The sequence below is a fragment of the Oryctolagus cuniculus genome, chromosome 9, assembly GCF_964237555.1.
Source record: "Oryctolagus cuniculus chromosome 9, mOryCun1.1, whole genome shotgun sequence".
Taxonomy (NCBI): domain Eukaryota; kingdom Metazoa; phylum Chordata; class Mammalia; order Lagomorpha; family Leporidae; genus Oryctolagus; species Oryctolagus cuniculus.
The window spans coordinates 2,061,572-2,074,292 of record NC_091440.1 but is presented as its reverse complement, the minus strand read 5'-3'; the positions used below and the strand labels follow the sequence as shown (position 1 = coordinate 2,074,292).

Below are 12,721 nucleotides of genomic sequence, written 5' to 3'. Positions count from 1 at the left end.
TTAACCCCAGGGCCATGTCCAGCTCTGCAGTGCACTGACTCTGACAAGTTACCCTAAACCCAGGGCCACGTCCTGCTGTGCTCCCCGTGTTTTTTTTTTAAAGGCTGCTCCCCCCCCCCTTTTTTTAAGTAAAGATTTATTTATTTACTTGAGAGGTAGAGTTACAGACAGACGGAGGGAGAGAGAGAGAAACGTCTTGCATCTACTAGTTCACTCCCCAAATGACCACAATAGCCAGAGCTGGGCTGATCTGAAGTCAAGAGCCAGGAGCTTCCTCCCAGTCTCCCATGCAGGACAAGTTAACCCCAGGGCCACATCTAGCTGTGCTGTGCACCAACTCTGACTCAGGGCAAGTTAACCCTAAGGCCCTGTCCAGATCTGCACCAATTCTCTGATTCAGGACAAGTTAACCCGAGGGTCGCATCCAGCTCTGCAGTGCACCTACTCTGACTCAGGACAGGTTAACCCCAGGTTCACGTCCAGCTCTGCAGTGCACTGACTCTGACTCAGGACAAGTTAACCCCAGGGCCACGTCCAGCTCTGCAGTGCACCTACTCTCTGACTCAGGACAGGTTAACCCCAGGGCCACGTCCAGCCCTGCTGTGCACCTACTCTCTGACTCAGGACAGGTTAACCCCAGGGTCACATCCAGCTCTGCAGTGCACTGACTCTGACTCAGGACAAGTTAACCCCAGGGCCACATCCAGCTCTGCAGTACACCTATTCTCTGACTCAGGACAGGTTAACCCCAGGGCCACGTCCAGCCTTGCTGTGCACCTACTCTCTGACTCAGGACAGGTTAACCCCAGGGTCACATCCAGCTCTGCAGTGCACTGACTCTGACTCAGGACAAGTTAACCCCAGGGCCATGTCCAGCTCTGCAGTACACCTATTCTCTGACTCAGGACAGGTTAACCCCAGGGCCACGTCCAGCCCTGCTGTGCACCTACTCTGACTCAGGACAGGTTAACCCCAGGCCCACGTCCAGCTCTGCAGTACACCTACTCTCTGACTCAGGACAAGTTAACCCCAGGGCCACGTCCAGCTCTGCAGTGCACTGACTCTGAATCAGGACAGGTTAACCCCAGGGCCACATCCAGCCCTGCTGTGCACCTACTCTCTGACTCAGGACAAGTTAACCCCAGGGCCACGTCCAACTCTGCAGTGCACTGACTCTGACTCAGGACAGGTTAACCCCAGGGTCACGTCCAGCTCTGCAGTGCACCTACTCTCTGACTCAGGACAAGTTAACCCCAGGGCCACGTCCAGCCCTGCAGTGCACTGACTCTGACTCGGGACAAGTTAACCTGTCTGAAAGGAGGCATCTTCCAGGGATCTGAGGCGCCACTTGCAGGTGCCTTGTGGCATTGGGGGGTGGGGAAGGGAGCGTGGCAAGTGCAGGTTTGAGAGCTGCATTTAGCAGAATTATCCCAGCAGTGTGCTTGCCCCGGACGCCGGCCTTCTCACCCTGCCTGGGGCCTCGGCCTTCGGCAGCTGCTGCAGAAGGTGTCCCTGTGTTAGTGCAGCTGCTTTGCACTCTGTGTTTGTCCCTCGGTTTTTAATAGTAAATTAATTTTGGGTGATATGATGCACTGACCTAGGGTGTTTACTTTAAAGTTAATATGTAATCTGCTGTGTATGTAAAGTAATGGATCTTTAACGTTGAAGAATAAGCTGACACTATCATATTCTCTAATGAGAGTCACAAATGGATTTCAGCTTTTTAGAGGCAAGCTAAGTAATAAACTCTGACTTTTTATTCAGGCATATTTTACACATATCAGCCGAATACATAGAAAGTTCCAGCTTGGGTCCTGAGGAGTGCATGTCTGTGGACGCTGCCCCAGTCAGAACCCCCCCCCATCGCCCTCTGCCCCAGTCAGAACCCCCCACATCACCCTCTGCCCCAGTCAGAACCCCCCACATCACCCTCTGCCCCAGTCAGAACCCCCCGCATCGCTCTCTGCCCCAGTCAGAACCCCCCCACCCCCCTCTGCCCCAGTCAGACCCCCCCCGCATCACCCTCTGCCCCAGTCAGAACCCCCCCGCATCACCCTCTGCCCCAGTCAGAACCCCCCCGCATCACCCTCTGCCCGTCAGAACCCCCCACATCGCCTTCTGCCCCAGTCAGAACCCCCCACATCGCCCTCTGCCCCAGTCAGAACCCCCCACATCACCCTCTGCCCCAGTCAGAACCCCCCCACCCCCCTCTGCCCCAGTCAGAACCCCCCCGCATCACCCTCTGCCCCAGTCAGAACCCCCCCGCATCACCCTCTGCCCGTCAGAACCCCCCACATCGCCTTCTGCCCCAGTCAGAACCACCCGCATCACCCTCTGCCCCAGTCAGAACCCCCCCCGCATCACCCTCTGCCCGTCAGAACCCCCCACATCGCCTTCTGCCCCAGTCAGAACCCCCCGTATCACCCTCTGCCCCAGTCAGAACCCCCCCCCCGCATCACCCTCTGCCCGTCAGAACCCCCCACATCGCCCTCTGCCCCAGTCAGAACCCCCTGTATCACCCTCTGCCCCAGTCAGAACCCCCCCGCATCACCCTCTGCCCCAGTCAGAACCCCCCACATCGCCCTCTGACCCAGTCAGAACCCCCCGTATCACCCTCTGCCCCAGTCAGAACCCCCCCGCATCACCCTCTGCCCCAGTCAGAACCCCCCCCGCATCACCCTCTGCCCCAGTCAGAACCCCCCACATCGCCCTCTGCCCCAGTCAGAACCCCCCGTATCACCCTCTGCCCCAGTCAGAACCCCCCCGCATCACCCTCTGCCCCAGTCAGAACCCCCCACATCGCCCTCTGACCCAGTCAGAACCCCCCCACATCGCCCTCTGCCCCAGTCAGAACCCCCCCGCATCACCCTCTGCCCCAGTCAGAACCCCCCCATCACCCTGTGCCCGTCAGAACCCCCCCGCATCGCTCTCTGCCCCAGTCAGAACCCCCCACATCACTCTCTGCCTTAGTCAGAACCCCCCCATCGCCCTCTGCCCCAGTCAGAACCCCCCCATCGCCCTCTGCCCCAGTCAGAACCCCCCCCCATCGCCCTCTGCCCCAGTCAGAACCCCCCCATCGCCCTCTGCCCCTGTCAGAACCCCCCCATCGCCCTCTGCCCCAGTCAGAACCCTCCCCCATCGCCCTCTGCCCCAGTCAGAACCCCCCCATCGCCCTCTGCTCTGAGTGCGGTGCTGGCTGGGACGTAGTGTGAGCGGTGCTGGCTGGGACGTAGTGTGAGTGGGGTCCCACAGGGGGCGCTGTGGGTGCTTCCTTTTGAACAGCAGAGTGCTGTGGCGATTCAGCCGTGCAGCTCTGCCCGAGGCTGCCGGTGGCTCCTCCGTTCTCTGGGTGGCCTTGGCATTGCGTGTGTGATGACGGAATTCACTGTAGCTCCCCGTGGGTAGCCTGGGGTCAGATGTGTGTGGCCTGATATCTTCCGCAGCTCGGGCAGTACCGCAGGAGTGGGCATCCGTAAATACCGAGATTCCACGGAAGCCGCCGTGGACAGGAACAGTGCCGACGCTCCTGCCGCAGCGTGTAGATCCCGGTAGCCGCGCTCGGGACGCCAGGTAACTCTGATCCATCATCTGTCGTAGGTGCTACAGAACATTTTAGAAACAGAAAACGAGTATTCTAAAGAACTGCAGACTATGCTCTCCACCTACCTGCGGCCGTTACAGACCAGCGAGAAGTAAGTCAGAAGATGAGCTGCATTAACCGTAACGTAGTCTCCCTTCAGACTGTTACTTGCAGGGGTGGTGGTGGAAACAATGAGACAAATCGCAGCGCCAGGCTGCCTGCGGCACGAGCGTTCATTCAGTGAGGCCTCGGGGCGCTGGGCGGGCAGGAGCGCGTGCGGGCGTGCGGGCGGCGTGTTCACTGCTCTCACTCACTGCCTTCTTCCTGGTCCAGGTTGAGTTCGGCCCACACTGCACACCTGCTGGGGAACCTGGAGGAGATCTGCTCCTTCCAGCAGACGCTCGTGCAGTCCCTAGAGGAGTGCACCAAGTAAGTGAGACGCTAAGCGCGCGAAGGTCAGGTGGGTGGGTCGTCACTTCCAGGATCCAGTTTTACAGGATTTGAGAACTCACATTTCCAAAGATGCAAGACTGCTTTAAACCTTTTGGGGAAGTCAGTTTTGTACTAGAAGCTGTATCGTGTCCAAGATTTTATAAAAGCTTAATTTGTGTTGACAGTCTGTGAACACCTGTATCAGGTGCACTGCTGTCCACACAGCCTGCAGGTCCCGGGTCCTCTGTGTGAGGTGCACTGCCGTCCACACAGCCTGCTGGTCCCGGGTCCTCTGTGTGAGGTGCACTCCTGTCCACACAGCCTGCCGGTCCCGGGTCCTCTGTGTGAGGTGCACTGCCGTCCACACAGCCTGCCGGTCCCGGGTCCTCTGTGTGAGGTGCACTGCCGTCCACACAGCCTGCCGGTCCCGGGTCCTCTGTGTGAGGTGCACTGCCGTCCACACAGCCTGCCGGTCCCGGGTCCTCTGTGTGAGGTGCACTGCCGTCCACACAGCCTGCCGGTCCCGGGTCCTCTGTGTGAGGTGCACTCCTGTCCACACAGCCTGCCGGTCCCGGGTCCTCTGTGTGAGGTGCACTGCCGTCCACACAGCCTGCCGGTCCCGGGTCCTCTGTGTGAGGTGCACTGCCGTCCACACAGCCTGCCGGTCCCGGGTCCTCTGTGTGAGGTGCACTGCCGTCCACACAGCCTGCCGGTCCCGGGTCCTCTGTGTGAGGTGCACTGCCGTCCACACAGCCTGCCGGTCCCGGGTCCTCTGTGTGAGGTGCACTGCCGTCCACACAGCCTGCCGGTCCCGGGTCCTCTGTGTGAGGTGCACTGCCGTCCACACAGCCTGCCGGTCCCGGGTCCTCTGTGTGAGGTGCACTGCCGTCCACACAGCCTGCCGGTCCCGGGTCCTCTGTGTGAGGTGCACTGCCGTCCACACAGCCTGCCGGTCCCGGGTCCTCTGTGTGAGGTGCACTGCCGTCCACACAGCCTGCTGGTCCCGGGTCCTCTGTGTGAGGTGCACTGACCCATTTAGCCCGAGGGCGGAGCCGGCCGCGGTGTGACTTCCCCCAGGACCACACAGCTGGTGCCTGTGAGATCAGTCTGTGGCTGGAGGCTCTCTGGCACGAAGGACTCATGGAGTCTGAGAATTCTGCCTCCTTTCTGAGCCTCCGATGCACGGTGGGTTCAGCCTGGGACCTGGCTGCTGCTTCACCCCACCCCTAACTCAGCCGTCCACTCTTGAGTGCCTCCGTGAGAACCACTGGCCGCGGGGCTCCTCCTGGGGCCGGGCTCAGCCTTGGCGTGGAGGCTGCCTGCGCGTGCTGGGAGCACCACTGGCCGCGGGGCTCCTCCTGGGGCCGGGCTCAGCCTTGGCGTGGAGGCTGCCTGCGCGTGCTGGGAGCACCACTGGCCGCGGGGCTCCTCCTGGGGCCGGGCTCAGCCTTGGCGTGGAGGCTGCCTGCGCGTGCTGGGAGCACCACTGGCCGCGGGGCTCCTCCTGGGGCCGGGCTCAGCCTTGGCGTGGAGGCTGCCTGCGCGTGCTGGGAGCACCACTGGCCGCGGGGCTCCTCCTGGGGCCGGGCTCAGCCTTGGCGTGGAGGCTGCCTGCGCGTGCTGGGGGAACCACTGGCCGCAGGGCTCCTCCTGGGGCTGGGCTCAGCCTTGGCGTGGAGGCTGCCTGCGCGTGCTGGGAGCAGGACCCTCCCTAAGGAGTGATGGGGAGGCTTGTGGGGGGATCCTGTCACAGTGGGGGTCAAGGTGAGGTTTTCCCTTAACACAGCATTCTAAGTGGTGGGGAATTCCTTGCAATACCTGATGCACCGTAGACGCCATTAGGTGTGATTTAGAGGATTTCTTGGGTTCGGTCTGGGAAGGTGGAACTGTGGCTTGTAAAGTTGCTTCTGTGGAAAAATGGAACCCTGGGAATCTAGCAGTGTCTCCAGAACACTTTCCAAATAAAACCCACCTGTCAGCTGATCGCTCACGTTTCGTCACATCTATTGAAAGTAGAACTTCACAGGCTCTTTGGGGATGGTCTCGTTATTGTATCAAGTTTCGTTTCCCATTTATTTGAGAATTTTTAATTTATTTTTTTATTTGAAATACAATCAGAGCTCTCAACAGAGCTCCCACCTGCTGGTTCAGGCTGCAAGTGCTGGGCCACGCTAGAAGCCGGGAGCTCCATCCGGGTCTTCCACGTGGGAGGCAGGCGGAGCCATTGCCACTGCTTCCTAGGGTGTGCGTTAGCAGAAAGCCGGAGCTGGGAGCCGAGCCAGGCCTCGAACCCGGGCACTCCAGGGTGTCCCAATGGCATCATATCCATTACGCCAGACACCCACCCTCCCCCGTTCCAGTTTATTCTGTGCTGGCTCCGTGCTCTCCTAATGAGTGATGATGCACACATCTGGCTGCTGCTGAGGGCCAGCTGCCGACGTGAGGGCCTCAGGCAGTGGCAGTGCCAGGCTTACGTCTCTCTCACGCCCGAATCCGGCTTCCACACTGTCACGTGTCTGCCAGACCCACTCCTCCACTCCCTGTGACATGTTCCGGGCTCGGGGCTCTTTCTCCTCGTGTTCTAGCACTCCCTCCCCCATGCACCCCTGGAGGTTGGGACCCAGTTGGGATTCAAGTGTTTGAGGGCGCCCTTGCTTTGTGTGTGTCCGTGGGACACCTTGCTGTGCAGGTGCGGGGGCCGAGCATTGCAGGGCGTCCGATGCGTGTATGGAGTTGGGGACGTCTCAGCCGTGATATCGTGATTCTAACAGGCTGCAGGTTCCCAGGAAACATGGGGACCGTTTTCTGGAGACCTCGTTTCTTAGCGTGTTTGTTGCTTTCAGTGGTTTTGAGAAAAATAAATAAAGCAATTATTGTTTGCAGGGTTGAGAGAGAAGGAGGGAGGGAGGAAGAGAAAGAGGTGTCCTCTTTCCACTGGTCACTCCCCAAACGCCCACAGCAGCCAGGGCTGGGCCTGACCAGAGCCAGGAGCAGAGCCCTGGGCACTCGGTTGAGGTGTCCCACGTGGGTGACAGGGACCCGAGGACTTGAGCCACCACCCGCTGCTTCTCAGGTGCATGTCGCCGGAATCTGCGATCCGGGGTGGAGCCAGGACTGCGCCAGGCCCTCTGATGGGGTGCGGGTGTCTGAGCGCCACCTCAGTCGCTGCCAGCTCCCTGTCCCTGTTTGAACTCGGCCTGTGAAGCTGTCAAAGCTGTGGTTTATGACCTCTGGCTTTTATTCTGGGGACACAGGAAATTGTGGTTTGGGACTCAGGTGGACTGAGCAGATGAGGCCAGATTAGGAGCGGGGCTGAGGTGAGCAGCCGAGTCTGGCTTCAGGGCGCTCGTGTGTGACCCTGGGGCCAGTGCTGTGCGGTCTGGGGTCGGGCTGAGCTGGGGCTCCCCTGCCCCTGGGAAGAGGCCTGGCAGGCCTTGGAGCACAGCTTCGAGAAGCTCTGTGTGTGTGTGTGTGTCTGAGAGAGAGAGAGGGAGAGAGGGAGAGAGAGAGAGACACCCTGGGGCCAATGCTGTGCGGTCTGGGGTCGGGCTGAGCTGGGGCTCCCCTGCCCCTGCGAAGAGGCCTGGCAGGCCTTGGAGCACAGCTTCGAGAGGCTCGTGTGTGTGTGTGTGCGCATGCGCGCGCACGTGTGCATGTGACCCTGGAGGCTCCCCTGCTGTGCCCCCGGGAGGAGGCCTTGGAGCACAGGTTTGGGACTTGCCGGGTGGCAGCTGTATGTCCCTCTGCCCGGTGCACCTGCTTTCCTGTCTGTGAAGCGTGGCTGCGGCTCTGAGCCCTCGTGCCTTCCTCTGGGCCGCAGGCCTCTCCTGTGGGCTGCTGGTGATGTCAGTCATGGGAGAAGCCCAGCGGCCTGGCCCTTCTGAAAGCAAGCTCCGACTGCCCTTCCCCTCACCCTGCCCGTCCTCAGGCTTGGGGGCGCCTGGAGTCTCCGCTCCTCGCAGGTGGGCTGGAACTTCGGGCATCGCTGGTGCTCACGGGAGGATGGATGCCAGGGCTGCTTGCCAGGAGCCCCTGCTCCTGCCAGCTTCCCAGGGGAGCAGGTGTGCGCCTGTGCTCACAGAGCAGCGTTCCTTGGGTCTGATGCTGACGCCATTCCCGTTGCCTGTGTCCTGTGTCTCCAGGTTGCCTGAGGCTCAGCAGAGAGTTGGAGGCTGCTTCCTCACCCTGATGCCCCAGATGAAGACCTTGTACCTCGCCTATTGTGCCAATCACCCGTCGGCAGTGAGCGTCCTCACGGAGCACAGGTGCGTCCCCACACGCCGCATGGAGCCCGGCATCGTGTTCCGAACGACAACTCGCACTGTGGCTAGCCCGCAGAATCGCGGCTTCAGAAACGCGGCTAACGTGTGGGAATTGTGCTTCGTGCGTGTAAGGGGAGGGGCTCTTCCGTGAAGGCTCCTGCTAGCCTGGAGCCCGCGGAAGGAGCCGTCGGTGACCGGGTGACGCGGCCGCAGCCGCGTGGCGGCCGCCGCAGTCTCCAGTCCGGTGGCTCAGGAGGCTGAGTTAGAGCACGCTTCCTGTTCCGAGTCGGGAGTGGGTGTTCGAAACTGGAGACCAGCAGCTTCAGCTTTCCCCCAAGCACGATTCAAGCAGGGAAGAGAACGCAGACGCCTTGCTTGTTGGGAAGACAGGTGCGTGTCCTGTGGACTGGAGGAGGGCGTGGCCAGGTGCCTCGGTTCCCGGGCTGTGTCTCCTGGCTACCCAGTGGAGCGTGGGGTTGCTTTGGTGTGAATGGGCACGTGGATGGGAGGGCGTAGGCGTCTCAGTCTCAAGTGCTAATAAAGGCACAATATTATTATTGGTTCAGAAAAAATTAGGTAGTTTCTCCTGGGAAGAGCAGTTCAAAAAATATTAAGGCTGCAAATGGAGATGCCCAGGTCTCACACTAGGTGATGGGCAGGTGTGAGGACTGAGGTCAGGTGTCCAGGTCTCACACTAGGTGATGGGCAGGTGTGAGGACTGAGGTCAGGTGTCCAGGTCTCACACTAGGTGATGGACAGGTGTGAGGACTGAGGTCAGGTGTCCAGGTCTCACTGTAGGTGATGGACAGGTGTGAGGACTGAGGTCAGGTGTCCAGGTCTCACACTAGGTGATGGGCAGGTGTGAGGACTGAGGTCAGGTGTCCAGGTCTCACTGTAGGTGATGGACAGGTGTGTGGACTGAGGTCAGGTGTCCAGGTCTCACACTAGGTGATGGACAGGTGTGAGGACTGAGGTCAGGTGTCCAGGTCTCACTGTAGGTGACGGGCAGGTGTGAGGACTGAGGTCAGGTGTCCAGGTCTCACACTAGGTGATGGACAGGTGTGAGGACTGAGGTCAGGTGTTCAGGTCTCACACTAGGTGATGGGCACGTGTGAGGACTGAGGTCAGGTGTCCAGGTCTCACACTAGGTGATGGGCAGGTGTGTGGACTGAGGTCAGGTGTCCAGGTCTCACTGTAGGTGATGGACAGGTGTGAGGACTGAGGTCAGGTGTCCAGATCTCACACTAGGTGATGGGCAGGTGTGTGGACTGAGGTCAGGTGTCCAGGTCTCACACTAGGTGATGGACAGGTGTGAGGACTGAGGTCAGGTGTCCAGGTCACTGTAGGTGATGGACAGGTGTGAGGACTGAGGTCAGGTGTTCAGGTCTCACTGTAGGTGATGGACAGGTGTGAGGACTGAGGTCAGGTGTCCAGGTCTCACTGTAGGTGACGGGCAGGTGTGAGGACTGAGGTCAGGTGTCCAGGTCTCACACTAGGTGATGGACAGGTGTGAGGACTGAGGTCAGGTGTCCAGGTCTCACTGTAGGTAATGGACAGGTGAGAGGACTGAGGTCAGGTGTCCAGGTCTCACTGTAGGTGATGGACAGGTGTGAGGACTGAGGTCAGGTGTCCAGGTCTCACTGTAGGTGATGGACAGGTGTGTGGACTGAGGTCAGGTGTCCAGGTCTCACACTAGGTGATGGACAGGTGTGAGGACTGAGGTCAGGTGTTCAGGTCTCACTCTAGGTGATGGACAGGTGTGAGGACTGAGGTCAGGTGTCCAGGTCTCACACTAGGTGATGGACAGGTGTGAGGACTGAGGTCAGGTGTCCAGGTCTCACTCTAGGTGATGGACAGGTGTGAGGACTGAGGTCAGGTGTCCAGGTCTCACACTAGGTGATGGACAGGTGTGAGGACTGAGGTCAGGTGTCCAGGTCTCACTCTAGGTGATGGACAGGTGAGAGGACTGAGGTCAGGTGTCCAGGTCTCACACTAGGTGATGGACAGGTGTGAGGACTGAGGTCAGGTGTCCAGGTCTCACTCTAGGTGATGGACAGGTGTGAGGACTGAGGTCAGGTGTCCAGGTCTCACACTAGGTGATGGACAGGTGTGAGGACTGAGGTCAGGTGTCCAGGTCTCACTGTAGGTGATGGACAGGTGTGAGGACTGAGGTCAGGTGTCCAGGTCTCACTGTAGGTGACGGGCAGGTGTGTGGACTGAGGTCAGATGTCCAGGTCTCACACTAGGTGATGGACAGGTGTGAGGACTGAGGTCAGGTGTCCAGGTCTCACTGTAGGTGATGGACAGGTGTGAGGACTGAGGTCAGGTGTCCAGGTCTCACTGTAGGTGACGGGCAGGTGTGAGGACTGAGGTCAGGTGTCCAGGTCTCACTGTAGGTGATGGACAGGTGTGCGGACTGAGGTCAGGTGTCCAGGTCTCACACTAGGTGATGGGCAGGTGTGAGGACTGAGGTCAGGTGTCCAGGTCTCACACTAGGTGATGGACAGGTGTGAGGACTGAGGTCAGGTGTCCAGGTCTCACACTAGGTGATGGACAGGTGTGTGGACTGAGGTCAGGTGTCCAGGTCTCACACTAGGTGATGGACAGGTGTGAGGACTGAGGTCAGGTGTCCAGGTCTCACACTAGGTGATGGACAGGTGTGAGGACTGAGGTCAGGTGTCCAGGTCTCACTGTAGGTGACGGACAGGTGTGAGGACTGAGGTCAGGTGTCCAGGTCTCACTGTAGGTGATGGGCAGGTGTGAGGACTGAGGTCAGGTGTCCAGGTCTCACACTAGGTGATGGACAGGTGTGAGGACTGAGGTCAGGTGTCCAGGTCTCACACTAGGTGATGGGCAGGTGTGAGGACTGAGGTCAGGTGTCCAGGTCTCACTGTAGGTGATGGACAGGTGTGAGGACTGAGGTCAGGTGTCCAGGTCTCACTGTAGGTGATGGACAGGTGTGTGGACTGAGGTCAGATGTCCAGGTCTCACACTAGGTGATGGACAGGTGTGAGGACTGAGGTCAGGTGTCCAGGTCTCACTGTAGGTGATGGACAGGTGTGAGGACTGAGGTCAGGTGTCCAGGTCTCACTGTAGGTGACGGGCAGGTGTGAGGACTGAGGTCAGGTGTCCAGGTCTCACTGTAGGTGATGGTCAGGTGTGAGGACTGAGGTCAGGTGTCCAGGTCTCACACTAGGTGATGGACAGGTGTGAGGACTGAGGTCAGGTGTCCAGGTCTCACTGTAGGTGATGGACAGGTGTGCGGACTGAGGTCAGGTGTCCAGGTCTCACACTAGGTGATGGACAGGTGTGAGGACTGAGGTCAGGTGTCCAGGTCTCACTCTAGGTGACGGGCAGGTGTGAGGACTGAGGTCAGGTGTCCAGGTCTCACTGTAGGTGATGGACAGGTGTGAGGACTGAGGTCAGGTGTCCAGGTCTCACTGTAGGTGACGGGCAGGTGTGAGGACTGAGGTCAGGTGTTCAGGTCTCACTGTAGGTGATGGACAGGTGTGAGGACTGAGGTCAGGTGTCCAGGTCTCACTGTAGGTGACGGGCAGGTGTGAGGACTGAGGTCAGGTGTTCAGGTCTCACTCTAGGTGATGGACAGGTGTGAGGACTGAGGTCAGGTGTCCAGGTCTCACACTAGGTGATGGACAGGTGTGAGGACTGAGGTCAGGTGTCCAGGTCTCACTCTAGGTGATGGACAGGTGAGAGGACTGAGGTCAGGTGTCCAGGTCTCACACTAGGTGATGGACAGGTGTGAGGACTGAGGTCAGGTGTCCAGGTCTCACTCTAGGTGATGGACAGGTGTGAGGACTGAGGTCAGGTGTCCAGGTCTCACACTAGGTGATGGACAGGTGTGAGGACTGAGGTCAGGTGTCCAGGTCTCACTGTAGGTGATGGACAGGTGTGAGGACTGAGGTCAGGTGTCCAGGTCTCACTGTAGGTGACGGGCAGGTGTGTGGACTGAGGTCAGATGTCCAGGTCTCACACTAGGTGATGGACAGGTGTGAGGACTGAGGTCAGGTGTCCAGGTCTCACTGTAGGTGATGGACAGGTGTGAGGACTGAGGTCAGGTGTCCAGGTCTCACTGTAGGTGACGGGCAGGTGTGAGGACTGAGGTCAGGTGTCCAGGTCTCACTGTAGGTGATGGACAGGTGTGCGGACTGAGGTCAGGTGTCCAGGTCTCACACTAGGTGATGGGCAGGTGTGAGGACTGAGGTCAGGTGTCCAGGTCTCACACTAGGTGATGGACAGGTGTGAGGACTGAGGTCAGGTGTCCAGGTCTCACACTAGGTGATGGACAGGTGTGTGGACTGAGGTCAGGTGTCCAGGTCTCACACTAGGTGATGGACAGGTGTGAGGACTGAGGTCAGGTGTCCAGGTCTCACACTAGGTGATGGACAGGTGTGAGGACTGAGGTCAGGTGTCCAGGTCTCACTGTAGG

The 12,721-nt window shown here is 59.4% G+C and overlaps 1 protein-coding gene across 9 annotated transcripts in view; it reads left to right on the top strand.

The window, feature by feature from the left end:
* ARHGEF7 (Rho guanine nucleotide exchange factor 7) overlaps positions 1-12,721 on the top strand; it is a 171,967-nt gene that overhangs the window by 104,284 nt on the left and 54,962 nt on the right. For all 9 annotated transcript variants that reach the window (XM_070048561.1, XM_070048562.1, XM_070048559.1 and 6 more), the window contains 3 exons: positions 3,598-3,692; positions 3,914-4,009; positions 8,155-8,277. In XM_070048561.1, coding sequence (XP_069904662.1) covers positions 3,598-3,692; positions 3,914-4,009; positions 8,155-8,277 — 314 coding nt within the window. The remainder of the gene's footprint in view (positions 1-3,597; positions 3,693-3,913; positions 4,010-8,154; positions 8,278-12,721) is intronic.